The sequence below is a fragment of the Rattus norvegicus genome, chromosome 19 (assembly GCF_021556685.1).
Source record: "Rattus norvegicus strain SHRSP/BbbUtx chromosome 19, alternate assembly SHRSP_T2T, whole genome shotgun sequence".
Lineage (NCBI taxonomy): Eukaryota > Metazoa > Chordata > Mammalia > Rodentia > Muridae > Rattus > Rattus norvegicus.
In genome coordinates this window covers 28,488,839-28,503,040 of record NC_141552.1, presented here as the reverse complement: position 1 = coordinate 28,503,040, position 14,202 = coordinate 28,488,839, and the positions used below count along the sequence as shown (strand labels likewise).

The following is a 14,202-nucleotide window of genomic DNA, read 5'->3' as shown; positions in this document are numbered from 1 at the left end:
GGCACTGTCTTGTCCCTCCACGAACACACGGGCAGGCTTTCTATCTCAAGCCTGGTTCTGGGATGTGATCTTAGAAAGTGCCCTAGACCAGCAGGTGAAGGTTGGGGACTGAGGAGTGTGGCCCTTGTTCCTGATTAGACTGTGACACGAGTCACTTATACATTTATGTCTTAGCCGCCATTTCTCTGATAACGTGGGCATGGTTGTCTAAAGACCACTGTTTTGAGAACAACAGTGCTCAACAGTGGTTAGAGGCACAGAATCCCAGATTCTACCTTTTGGTTTCATAACTGTCAAAGAAAATATACTGCTCTGCCACCCCGTAAACCACAGAACAAACTTACCTCTTTCTTGAACCTAGAGAATGTTTGTAATCTCGGGGACAGATGTGGTACCCATGTGGACTGGAAGCAAACTGACTGGAGGGGGAGGCGTAGGGGGATGATGCTAATGATGGTATGCCCATTCTCTGTCCATTCTGTCTGCTCTGGCCATACCAGCTTTCCCTCATTCTTTTCCCTTGCAGGATTCCTCTTTGCACAGGACATTTGCACATGCTGTTTCTTCTTGGGATACCCTCTGCTCACCAGGTAAATATGTCATTTCTTTCTGATTCTTACTTATTGGTTATGTCCTCACTAACAGTTCCTTTTGGATTCTTGTGATTTCATCAGATTTGGTCATTCTCTTTCCTTCATGCATTTCTTATTGTTGAAATCTTACCATTGATCACACGATTAAAAAATCAATCTCCTTTACTAGAATGGGTGCTTTCTAGGTTGCAAGGTTACTAGGGCCTCTGGGAGGAATCATCCCAGATCCATAGCCTGCAAACCGTGCACTGGACCTCCAATTCTGACAAATATGTAATTATAGGCCAATGATCTCTGTCCAGCCTAGCCTGTCTTGCTACACTTGGAACAGTGTGCTCAGTGGACACTGCAGTTAACTGACAATCCATTGTCTCAAGCTTGGGTCTCAGCTTGGCCCTGCTCACTTTGCAACCTCAGTAAATCACTTCTCTATTCTGATCCTATTTCCTAAACAGACATTGAGAGAACGAGTGCTGTCTCTGACGCTCTTCCAACACTTGGAGATATCACCTGAATAACTCAATGGAACATTTCCTTGAAGGTCTTACAGAGCTTAGAAGGGGCTACCCTGATGACCTACCTCAGCTGCCAGCCTTGTATTCTCCCTGAAGAGACATGGCGTGAGGGCCACACCACTCTCAGAAATGGCCCTGTGGAAGAGGTTCTTGGTCAGTGGAGACAAAACCTGGAAGGAAGAGAGGAGGGAAGTCTATGCTTAAGGGAGATGGCCACCAACCTGCTCATCTTGTAAGGTTTCCTCCGCCTATACTCCTTGCCTGCAGACTCCAATTCTCTCAGGATGTGACAGCTCCTGACCTGCCTTTGCTTTCTTCCCAGCTTTCTTCAGAGTCAGGGATAGAGTTGGGAATATGTGGCATGCACCCATTCTGATAATCAACAACACCGGAAGGAAAGATTTCGCAGTTCCTAGCTACAAACTCTATTTCAGTGTCCCTAATACTCAGAAAGTGTCCCAGAGAAAACGATCATGATCATCTGTGAAATTATTTCAAAGACATTTACTTGATGAGGGGTAAGGATTATACTTCTCTGTAAGACAGATATTTAGAACTTAGGGTTTTCTCCAGTGGAGTGATGCTGGGTACTTATCAAGTGTTTATCAAACACACTGAAGAGCAGGTCCCATGCTTTAGGAATAAACAGTCAACGACACAAGAAGAAAGTCGATGTTTTGGTTTTTGTTGTTGTTTGTTTGTTTGTTTTTTGTATGGGAGTGTTTTTATTGTTTTTTGTTTTTGTTTTGTTTTGGTGTTCTTTGTATTTTTGACTTTGATTTTTGTTTGCTTTGGCTTCTTTTGAGACAAAGAACATAAAATTGTGTGGGTTAGGGAGGTGCAGAGATCAGGGAGGAGTTGAGGGAGCTAAAGAACCTGATCAAAATATATTGTCTGAAAAATAATTTATAAAACCCAACAAATACAAATTAGAAATGAAGTAAAATGTAATGAAATTCATGGTGTATATGAGAGTAAAAATAAGGGACAACTTAAAAAGTTCTAATATTATAAATACTGGGTAATAAAAAATGTTTTATAATTACCATGGAATACTATGCTATTATAAAAGCAAGTACTAAGGAAAAGCGTTTAGCATTTTAGGGCATATTTATGGTAGTGTAATACTGAAGGAAGTCTTTCTTAAAAGGTTTCGTGACACATAAATGAGATAGAGAGGTGGGATAGGGAGAGAGTAAACAGAGGCCCGGGATAGAGATAAAGTTGCCAGAGAAGGACAAGAGAAATGAACATTAAGATGTCATGGAGACACCCTCTGAGTACTCAGACTGTGGATGGCTTCTTTCTCTTTTGACATTATCTTTTTTCCTCCTTTTAAATCTTTAAAAAAATATTATCTGGTGAGTATTCCACTGTGAATTTTGATACATATTAAAAGGTAATCGGGCTGATTGACCCAACTCTGAGACGCTTGCAGCATTTTATACAGCTCCCAGGAGGGTCAGCTCATTGTCCAGCTCGCGGTGCTTTTCTATAGCTTCCTTCAGTGTGCTCCCATCTCAACACCAGCAGGATTCCTCACATTATAGGTTGTCTGGGACCTCCTTGCCCTTCCCTGCCCCTTCCTGTTACACTTCCTGCTCTTCCTCTGTCTCACTGACTTCCCCTTAAAGCATAGTGCTTTAGGCCCAGAGACTGCTGCCCACCCTCTTAGGCATGAACAGGCCGCAGGGCAACCTCAGAGGAAACCCTGTCTGCTCTCAATGCTAATATTCTCTCTCCCTGTAAATGGAGTTTCTAGCCAAACAGTGGCCTTTTAACTGACTATTATCATCTCTTTATTTACCCTGGTAGGTGAGTTGCAAAACCAAAGCGACTAGGAAGAAGAGAGACCGCAACCAAGAAAGAGGAATTACCATGGTCACAGGATTAGCTAGACATCCTTTTGGCTTCAGGACACAAACCTGAGGTCTAACTAAGCTTCTTGGGAATGCTTAGTATTCAGCTCTATTCTGCCTGATAATGAGCCACAAGCATAGTCAATCTAAATCCATGTCTTATCAGCCAATGTGCCCATGGTTAGATTGAATGATCTTCAAGGGCAGCCTCATCAACCCTAGACATGGGGCTTGGTGTGAGGAATACTTACAAGGACAGAGACGCTTTCCCCTCCTGCTGACTCGCCAAAGAGGGTCACAGAGTTTGGGTCCCCTCCAAAGTTAACAATGTTGTTCTGGACCCACTGCAACGCAGCCACTTGGTCAAAGTGACCCCAGTTTCCTCGGCTGTGTTCATCTCCTGTGCTGTGAGGGAAGGGTGAGAATGAGAGTCAGAGACATTATGGCTGGGCTATGGTGGACTGAGAGCTGGCAGTGGCTGGGGTGTGGATTATCCTTCAATGTTTTGTATGTTAAAAGCTTAGTCTTGTGGGAAATGTTGGGAGTTGGTATAACCTTTAAAGAGTCCGTTGTTGGGTGGTTGAGCTGTTGAGGGTCCTAGAACGAAGATTGTTCCAGTAATATTCTTGTTAGTTCTTATGAGAAAGTTATAGAGATAAAGCTTGACCCCTTACTTGTTCTCTGGCTTCCTGATAGGCCCCATTGTCACAATATTAATCTGCCATAACATGTCACAGCCCAGAATCGTGGTATTTGGATTTTCAGCCTTTGAAGCCCTGTGATTGAATAGACCTCCTGAAAATATTTACATTTATTTTGGTTTTAGTTGTGTGTATGTGTACAGGGATCTGTTTAGGTGAGGATGCTGGGAACAGCAAGGAGCCAGCAGCATAGGATCCCCACTGGAGCTAGAGTCATAAGCAAGTGTCAGCTGCCCAGCGTAGGTGCTAGGGATTGAACTAGGGTTCTCTGTAAGAGCAATATTTACTCTTAACCACTGAGCTATCTCTGCAGTGCAACCTTATATTTTACAAAATACCAAGCTTCAGGTATTTGTTATAGCCATGAAAAATAGCTTAGTACAGAAAACTGGTCCCAAAGAATTGCTCCACTGATAGAATAACTGTACTAGAACATGAGAAAGTGGCTTTGGAGAAAGCGTAAAGGACTTGGAGGAGCAGGCTAATCATCCTGAAGTGCTGTATGCGGGGTGCTATAGATGACTTAGGTGACAAGGAGGTTAGGGGAGTAACTGCAAAAGTATATAATCTCTGATTATAATAAAGAGTACTCTGTACATCTCCACAGAGAACTTGGATAAGCGAAACACATGCCCTAAAGCTTTATGGGAGGCTAACATTAAGACTGACGGAGCACTTTCCATGACGAAAACAATTTCTAAACAGCAAAGCCTTCAGGACATAGTGTGGACATTATTGGTTGCTGGAGATTTTCAGTGGGACTACAGAGCAAAAATTAAACAGACTAGAAATACTTGCCTGTGGTTAGAGAAGGAGCAGGGAAAAACATTTAGGGGTAGAGCCCAGAGATCACCTGCTAAAGAGATTGGCAGGAGGCTGATCACCAGGATAACAGGGAAAAGGCTTGAGAGCACCCATCACAGGCATAGATGCCTTTCAAGACGTGATGACTTTAAGGGATGAATTTAAGACTTTTCGATGACCAAGGCAATTTGTAAAAGAAAAATATAATTGGGGACTTGCTCAGAACTGTTTCAGAGAGCCAGTCACTATCATGGTGGGAAGGATGATGGCAGGCAGGCGGGCAGACAGAACACTGGGTCAGCAGTTGAGCACTTGCATCATATCCACAAGCATCAGGCACACGCGCGCGCGCGCGCGCACACACACACACACACACACACACACATACACACACACACACACACACAGAGAGAGAGAGAGAGAGAGAGAGAGAGAGAGAGAGAGAGAGAGAGAGAGAGAGAAGAGGAGGAAGATGGAGATGAGGGGGTGATAGGTTTTTGCTACCTCAAAACCTATCCCCCAGTGACATGTGTCCTCCAACAAGGCCAGAACAATTAATCCTTCCACTAACTGGGGACCAAACATTCGAATATATGAGCCCATGAGAGACACTTCTCATTCAAACCATCTCAGTGGGGAATGCTGGGAATTACTGGGTAGAGAGGAGGAGACATACAGAGACTTGAGGAATGCAATGGGAGGGAAGGAGCAAGGAAGGACTGATTACGAGCGCCATGGAGGTGGTGGAAACAGCCAAAGGCCAGAGAATAGAAGCAGTTAGATGCCTGTGAGCTCTCGCAGCTGTTACTGCAGGAATAAGAGGTTGTTCCAGGGAGGTTATAGGTCACTGGTGGCTTCAGTAAGCACAGCCTGCCAGGCGTGGCAGAAGGAAAGAAGGACAGAGAGGAGATGGAGAGACTACTTTTGATAGACTTGCTGAAATAGAAAACAGAGGAACAGAACCTAGGTGAAAGAGACATGGCGCCTTAAGAGGAAGGTGAGTTCCTGCTGAGAGGCAGACCACAGCTATGTACCAGCTTCAGTCCCCGCAATGGCAGCTGGAGCTCAGCAGGACTACTTAGCAACCTTCTCAGGGGTGTATGATCCTGGCCATGAATATGCAGAAAAGGCTCCCAGAGTCTTAATGCAGGGAACCTGGTCCTGACCTCACAGATCTGTTGGAGAGCCTCTAGCCTGACTCTTAACATTTGTCAGAAGCTAAGGAGGAAGTGAGCTGTGTGCACCCTAACACTCTCCAGGGAACATTGCTCCCTGGGGTCAGATCCTCTGACAGCTTCCACCAACCTCAGCCACTCATTTCTTAATGCGCAAGCATTCTCTAAATTTGTTTGTGCCTCCTGTCCCAGGAGGAGACATGCTGACAGTGAACCTCGGCGCTGACCAGTGAGCATTATCAGGAATCTGATGTGCTGGGCAGCACTAGTGAGAGAAGACTGTTTAATAGTGGCTTTGAACAATGAATGAGTTTAAAAGCAGGTCTTTCAGGAAGAGAGAACAGTAAGCTCAAAAGCCCAGAGCATAAGTGTGGTTGAGGAGAGAGAGGATTGGCGGGCTCCAAACTGAAGAAACATGGACAATTTAAGAAACTCATCTCAGATCTCTTGGAGGATGAAATCACCAGGGATAAGCCCTAATGGCCTAACAAGGGAATGTTAATGCGATCTGAAAAGGGGGCTGCCATCTTACCTGAGGAATCCCCAGATGCCCAGGCGATACTGAATGACTACTACTACTACTTTTTCATGGGTGGACAGGGCCAGTCCATCAAAAGTTGATGCTCCACCAGATAGTAAACCACCTCCGTGGACCCACACCATCACCTGGACAGACAGCAAGGAACCATGCAGGTTATAATAAGTAGAGAAAAAACATTTGACAACTTAATTATTTCTTGGTTATTATCTAAAGCCTATGAGTGCCCATTATAGCTACAAAAGGTGTGTGTGTGTGTGTGTGTGTGTGTGTGTGTGTGTGTGTGTGCATATCCTTCCTAATTCCCTAAGCTTGGTCTCAGATCATAATCCCATTTAAGGCAGCCTAGTTATTTATTGCTCTTCTCTTTCTCTCAAGTCTCAAGGACCATGTCATTTAATAGATCCTTCAACTGAGCATGTTGTTATGTACCAGCAAAAGCCACAGATGTCATTTTCTCCCCAACACACCACTCCTCTCATGTTTGGACATAACATCACAGTTCAGTGGTGAGTTAACCTCCCCTGTGACTGAAATACTATCTCAAGAAATACACAAGTCCCCAATAGTACCTCTTCCTAAGGTATCTCCTCAAGCCTATCTCTCCCAAGCCTAACTACCAATACATTTCCGAGAAGTCTTTCTAAATTGACTTTATCTGAGAGCCTACTACCCATCAGGCACTGCCATATAGATTAAGGATCAGGAGAAAAGGGAGTACAATTTCTAAATAATGGCTCCCAGAGGTAATATTTCAAGGAAGGACCGGAAGGATAAAATACTATACTGTTGGTAGTAAAATAAAAAAGAACTAACAAACTGTAAACTAATTACCATTCAAAGTACTTAAAAAAAATAACCTATTCATGTAACAGGCAATCTGCTCGAGGTTCCACAAAGCATGAAAAACAGAGGTAAGACTTGACTCAGAGCCCACACATTGAATTCCTAACTCCTGTACTCACAGCAACACCTCAGGGAATTAGCAGTCAGGCAACTAGGGCAGAAGGCTGATGTTCTTGCTGCCTTGTGTGTGCTCATTCAGGACTGAAGCATACCTTGAAAGTCACTTCTGTGTGTGCACATGGAGCAGTACTCATCTGAAGAAACTGAGGCTGAGAGAGTAAGAAATAGCCCAGTCTCTCATCTTCCTAAAAGCACATCCAGGATTAATCCAGACCCTGTGCTTTAGGATTTGTGTTCATAACTGAAGCATCTCCTACCTTTAGACTCCCACCTCTCCTGTTCTACTTCTCTACAGTCCCCTTCCCCCTTCAGGGAAGGTCTGAGGTAAGATCATCCCAGAGTGAAGACTAGCAAAGACTGGTCGGCCATGACAGACTGAAGAACCTACTACATTTTATCTTCTGTCCCAAGAATCATCTTCTTCAGATGCCCACCTCTATCACATGACCTGTAACTAGCAGCCTGCCCCATCCTCTACCCTGTGACCTGTTTACTAGCAGCTTGTCCATCTTTGGGCCTTTGTTTATATGGAAATGCTGACTCATTGAACCATCAGTTCTTGCCAAAGGCAACCAAGGAAAGAAACAAATTATAGTGAAGTCCCAGATGTTTGGCAAAGAAAACACTTCTGGGATTTTCCCAATCTGCATCCCACATACCTTCATCATGGGACCATGAAAACATTTACAGATGGACTCCAGTGTACTTAGAAGACTACACACTTTTTTCAGGTCCATGTTAGAAGACATGGTTTGAAGGTCAGAGGACCCAAGCTCTACCCTAATTTGTAGATCCCCTCTGTCTTTGCCTTATTTTCTCTCTCCATAAAAGTGGGACCAGGTGGATGTTGGGTCATGGATTTTTTCCACTTCTGACTTTACTGGAGTGGATGCCTTAGTTCTCTAGGGTTCAGATTCTCAAACAGCAATTAAGAGAACAAACATTGCTTTCCTAATGTCCATTTGAGAGCTCATGGAAGAATTAAGATGTGCTTACCAGATATACTACACTCTTCCACATAGGCTTAAGTATCACTGGGGATAACTGAAGTACCCAAACCATATTTTTCTGTGGCCAAGAGAAGTCAGAGGCATGACTAACAATACCCTTACTGCTACCCTCCTTTCTCCTCTCTAATCTGCATTGGAAGATCCAGGATGCTGACGCTTCTGGGTGCTCACTTTTATTCTGAGTGCTTACCGGCAGTCTGTCTTTGCTTGTCAGGTCAGTAGGGGAATAAATATTTAGGTAAAGGCAGTCTTCAGAATATTCAAGAGGAACATTTTCTAGTTGGTTAGTGAAGACTTCAGAGAGCACTGGCCCCACTCCTGTAATTTGGGAGCACCTGGGAAGGGGAGAAAGAAGAACCCTGAGATTCAAACCAATAAATAAAACCCAGGAAAGGCCTTCTATTAGTGTTTAAGTGTTTAAGCTCACACACTGAATTTCCATCACTAGGTCTGAGACACTGGTATGGATAGGAAGCCATCAGGGGCATCCTAGTAAGAATCCTGAATTCCATGAAGACCAAGCAGAGTCCCTGATACCCATTACAATCAAACAGCAGATCCAAAGGGGATCTAATGTCAACTCTCCACCTTGTGTTTGTCATGAAACAACAATCATATCTGTACAGGTAACTGCTGACGGGTATGGTTACCCTCAGATCTAATGAGACAAAATCTCCAGCATTTGCCTCATCCAGGTACTGAGGTAGCCTGGTGTCAACTCCAGCTGCTCTTACCGTGGTAGGCATCTGTCTCCTTTATGGCATGCTAGTCTCCTCCACTGGGACATAATTCCAGGCTTAAATCCCTTATAGATGGTTCATGGAGTCCTGGAATTCTCCTTCTGTGTGCTCTGGGGCCATGTAGTCTGGAAACCCTCAGGACCCTTGTAGCTTTTAGGGACTCACAGCAGTCCTGGGTCAAAGTGCCCTCTACTGCTGAGATGAGTAAAGTTATCACAGGCGTAAGGAGCACAGCACCTAACCTATCTAAATCTTTTGGAGAATTCAGGTATAAAAGTGACGGCAGGGACTACCTGGGCCTTCAGTGTGTAGACATTACACAATGACCACAAGCATCAGGAGCATCCATGGCAACAAAACCTCAACAAACAATCCAAAGTAAGGCACCCGAGTCTGACCCCCAAACGACAAGGATGTGTGATCTCCCATAGCTCTGACTCCGAAAAGCTGTTTTCTGTTCTTAAGGAAGAGCAGCAGCCTTCAAGGAAACACAAAGGAGTGGCTCATAAATTCATCATAAAATGTTTTCTGTTGAGGAGGGAGAAATAAAGTTGTCTATATGGAAATATGTCTAATTTCTTGTTGTTAAACAGATACAGAGGGTGTCGTCACCATAGAAATTTGACATTAAATTAAGTGTTTTTAAAAAAATCAAACAGGAATGCTGGAAAATACAAAGCATGATGTGGAAAAAAAGCCAACAGCAAATGAACCAGAGAGTAGATCAATGTGCTTAAGGGTTAACTAGCTAATGCTTCTCTCATTTTTTTGGGTCATTTTTATAGTGCTGAGGGCCTTTGAACTTGCTAAGCAGACAGTTTACCACTGAACTGTAACCGCCACCCCGGGCAGTTTATTTGAAAGGACCCAGAAGGAGCAAAGAACAGGAATGAAGACAGGTTACAGACCCCATCAGGGACATCAAAAGAGCAAACATGGCAGTTACTAGGGAGAGTTGACAAAGACAAAGATCAGGGAAACTTACTCAAAGAGGATAACAGAGAATGCTGCAGTTGGATGGGAGATACTAACATCCAGATGTAAGGTCACCATGTTTGATCAAACCCAAGAGAATCACCTATGACATATTATAAACAAACGCAACAGTCAAAGATAAAAGGGGGACAATAAAAAAAGCAAGTGACACATAAAGGATTGCTACCAGCTCTGCCATACAAGAAAGACTAGAGTGTTCCAGGTAGAAGGCAGCATATAACAGGTCGTTAGCCCTCGATGGCAGAAGGAAATGCAAAGGTGATTACAATTGCCTTAGCACGGCAGCCATGCTGAGTATTCACACCTGTCTTCAAACTGACAAGACTATTTTATTTTATTTAAAACAACAGTCATTGAATTTGTTAATAATAGGCAAGACAGAGATGTGTTTGGTGGCATCAAAAACTCAAAACGGAGGAAAAAGTTGTCATGTAGAGCATTGGTTTTTCTTCTGGTTAACGGTGGGGTCTTGCCAGTTTAATACGGTCAGAATGGAGTGTTTTCCGGAAGGTCCACAGTGACTACAAAGGAAAAGCTCATCACAGAGACACTGAAAAGAATCAAAGAATCAAAGCTTAGAAAAACATCTAACTACCAAGAAAGACAACGAGAGGGAAGACAGGAAGGACAGGCTGTGGAAACGCTGGGTGCCTTTCTTAGGAGTCCATCTGGGCACTCTGGATTGCTCTCAGGTAACTATACCTCACTCCCAGCACCAACAGCTTCCTCCATAAAATGTTCAAGACAGGAGGAGAGACACGATCCCCATGCCATACCTTCTTACCAGCAATTTTGTCCAATGAGTGGATCACCAATCATCCTTACCTACTACACAATTTATTTTCCTGCTTTGCACTTAGTTATGCTGTTTCCTCTCCTAATACACAAACTCTATGAAGATAGGGGATCTTTATTTTGCTCACCGATGTACGGTCAGAACCTAGAATATGTCTGGAATATAACAGGTATTTAACAAATGTGTGCTTGAGAAAAGTTTCTAGAACACTTTGACAGCTATAAAACATCTTTGGGATCTCAAAGTAGGTTAGGGGATACATAAACAATGTGTAACCAATCAGAGATCTGCCTCATCTCTTTTCAACAGCTCTCTGGGGCAGATATCCTACAGAAAGAGTCCCAGGCCCACCCCAGTGGCTCACATAGGTGGGTAGGAGGTGGCGTTCTTCACGAAGCTCCAGGGCTCTGCAGGCTGTGGTGGAGCAAACCTCAGAGATCCAAGAGGGGGCTTGGCAAAGGGGACTCCCAGGAAGACAGCCACAGGCTGTGTGAATCCTTCTAAGCTGATGTACTTTCCCAGGACTTTGCCTTGCAGGGTGTCCACCACGGGTGGTGACGATGGGTGCCCTGATGAAAATGGGGTCAAAATAAGAACACAGAAGAGTGCATGTCTTAGAGCTGAATTCAAGGGGGGGGGTGTTTACTATTTTTAGGTATATCGTCATGAATAAGCTACCATAGCCATGTAGACATTAATTGTTTCTAATATAAAATTATGGTGAGTTAAACCATCCTTCCCAATTCAGAGGGCTACCAGAAGGGACAAACTAGAACTGGAGTCAGGAAAGCATCCACACCATGGAGGTTGGGAGATAACCCAGTCAGTGAAGTGTTGAGTGTTGGTGTTGGATGCTGGACTCGAAGATGAAAGAGACGTGGCCCCTTAGCCCTTATCGCTTATTACTAATGCTCCTCACCATGGAAAGGACCAGGAAAGGAACCAAAGTCAGTCAGGAGGGCGAGGCAGAGGGATTGTGAGAAAGAAGGAGAAAGAAGAAGGAGGAGGAGCAGGGGGAGAGGAAGCTAGTTTGTATCATTCTTTGGAGTTCAAGGTCTGCCCTCAGTTGTCTTGTGCCCAGATCTGAGTGACTCAGCTGGATCGGTGTTAGGCTACAAGAACCCCATATTGGAGGTGACTGGAGTATAGGCTCTGGGTTAGTTGGACCTTGTGAGTATCAGCATCTCCAGGTCTGCAAGGCTTTGTGTTTGAGAGACTCAAATGCAGAAAAGACAATCCATGCTTATTGCAGGACTGCTCAGGACTTCAACATACTTGCATGCCATTTGATGCTCTGAGAAAGTAAAACTCAGTAGGATGTTTAGTACTCCAGGGTCACCTGCCAAACTGTGTCTTGTTAGTTTCTGCCACCTGAATCCAGAACCAGTGTTTGGCCATCAGATCCCTGGCAGCCCCCACTATGACTAGGATTCTGTCTCCTTTCTGTTCCCGAGACACTGTGGCAGATCTGAAAGATGAGAATGGGCGAATCTGGAATGGCACGTTGTTTTGCTGCTGGTTACCTCTGCTACCTCACCTCAACCCATCTTCAGGAAGTCCATTCAGGATTCTCTCAATCCCTTAGTGTCCTCCTCTGTAATGTGGCCATGTTAGTGCCTACTTGGCAAATCTTTTCTGAGGATTATGAAGTCCCCAGAATGCAAAGCTGGCACACAGTAAATGCTCTGTATATGTGAGAAGTTGTAACTGTTATATTTCTCTTTATATTTTCTCATCTCAACTCTCCACTCTCTACCTTCTGGCTGCTGGTTTCTATCCACTTCCGGTGGCAGAAGTGTCACTGAGCTAACATGGAGCCACAGCTAGTGACCATGGCTCAGATGTTGACTTCACACTCTTCCAGCCCCTCCTCCACGTCGCCCTGGACTTCTGTGGTGCTTTGCCCTTTCTCCCGCTACCACTCCAGTGGGTGTTCTCAGTTGTGACTGTTTCCAATGCCTAGAGTGGACTCTGATCTGTTTTGTGTTATTGTTTCCTATAAAGACCTTCCGGGGCTATTGGCTGTTCTCTTTAGTGAGACCAGTTTTGAATCATTATTATTTCTGACCACCCACTTGAGCAGAGATGGTAACATATTGTCTGTACTCAGTGACAACAATTGGAGAATGAGAAAATAGCACCACGTTCTGAGAGGATGCTCTGAGATACTGAACCCCTGAAACCACACAGGAGAACATGCGATCCATAACCATGATCAAGAGGGCCAAAGTCCTTCAGCATCAGGATAGAGAATCAGTCTGCCTTTGTATTGAGCCACACCAAGTAGGACCAAGGCAGGGGTGAAGGAAGTCAGTGAAGAACTGTTTGGAAAAACTGGAACTCAAAGACTAGACAGGAGCCTGGCTGGGGTGACCATGTTAAGAACTACCAGAAGAATATTCCCGACTCCAGAGTGCTCCCTGTTGTTTACTAAGCAAAGCTCAGTAGGGATTTGAGATCCTCAAACACCCGTACATTTCAGAACTTCCCTCTACCTCCCCATCTCTACTTAGCAGTATTTGGAACCCATTCATTCTTCCTTGCCAGGGCTTGCATCTTGGTATCTGAATCTCTGAAGTCTTCTCTTTCACATGTGCAACTCCTGTCCACCTCTCCTCATTTACTCATTCTCACACTACAAGTCCCAGCTCCCCCTGGTGATCTGAGGGGCCTCACTCCCTCCTCCAACTCCTTACAGCCCCTTCCTGTTCCCTCTCTTGTCTAGGTGTGTCTGTAGTCCTTCTCCTACAAGGTCAGGCTCCTGAGTCTAAGGACTGCCTCTTACTCTTCTCACCCAACATACAGCTCAGTACCAACATCTCTTGAGAACCGAGAGACAAATTATCTTCTCAGTAATTATTGGCTCTTAACATGTTGGCTTGACCAACATAAATTTTTATTAATACCACCCCTTTAAATCAATCCATTTACTGTGCCTCTAGACCAGACATTATGCTAATAGCTATTAAAAACAACCACCTATATAATCCTCGGTATAGCCCAGTAAGGAAAGTTCTATTGCTTTCCTATTTTCCAGACACTGCAAAGTTGAAGTGTCTTTCCCAAAGCCACAGGGATCAGAAGAGTTGAGCTAGGCTCTAGTCCTGTGCCCTGGCTCCCAACTCAATGCTGTTAAAACTCTGCTGAGCCTCTCACATCTGCCCTGGAGATGGAGTAAGAGCTGGGAGACAACTAGGAGCTCTTTTAACTCATCATGCTAGCTCAATGACCTCTTAGCATCTGCGGCTGGGGTATCACCATGGTTTTCTTGCCTTGGATCTCTGTGATGGGAGGAGCTTGCTGGGTTCTTTGGCTCCAAGCCCCTTTTGAAATCACCCCGAAGATTACTGTTAAAGAATGGAACCTGGCCTCTCTTCTCTTCATCTGCATTTTCACATTCACCCAGGCCGAGGAGTTTCAGAAGTGCTCCCAGTGTCTGTATTCTGGAAGAACTCACCAAAAGCCATGTAAGTGTTGAGAGAAGTCAGGGCCAGAGCAAAGAGCCACAT

General features: G+C 44.5%; 1 protein-coding gene and 1 long non-coding RNA gene across 4 annotated transcripts in view; one reads left to right on the top strand and one right to left on the bottom strand.

The window, feature by feature from the left end:
* The window catches only part of LOC134483613 (uncharacterized), a 22,752-nt gene extending 20,976 nt beyond the window's left edge, over nucleotides 1-1,776 (top strand). For all 3 annotated transcript variants that reach the window (XR_015643545.1, XR_015643546.1, XR_015643544.1), the window contains 2 exons: nucleotides 527-590; nucleotides 1,049-1,776. This is a non-coding gene — a long non-coding RNA (uncharacterized LOC134483613). The remainder of the gene's footprint in view (nucleotides 1-526; nucleotides 591-1,048) is intronic.
* Ces1a (carboxylesterase 1A) overlaps nucleotides 1-14,202 on the bottom strand; it is a 26,660-nt gene extending 12,458 nt beyond the window's left edge. The window contains 6 exon segments of the mRNA NM_001190375.1: nucleotides 1,174-1,278; nucleotides 3,219-3,372; nucleotides 6,180-6,313; nucleotides 8,352-8,496; nucleotides 11,058-11,262; nucleotides 14,151-14,202. Coding sequence (NP_001177304.1) covers nucleotides 1,174-1,278; nucleotides 3,219-3,372; nucleotides 6,180-6,313; nucleotides 8,352-8,496; nucleotides 11,058-11,262; nucleotides 14,151-14,202 — 795 coding nt within the window.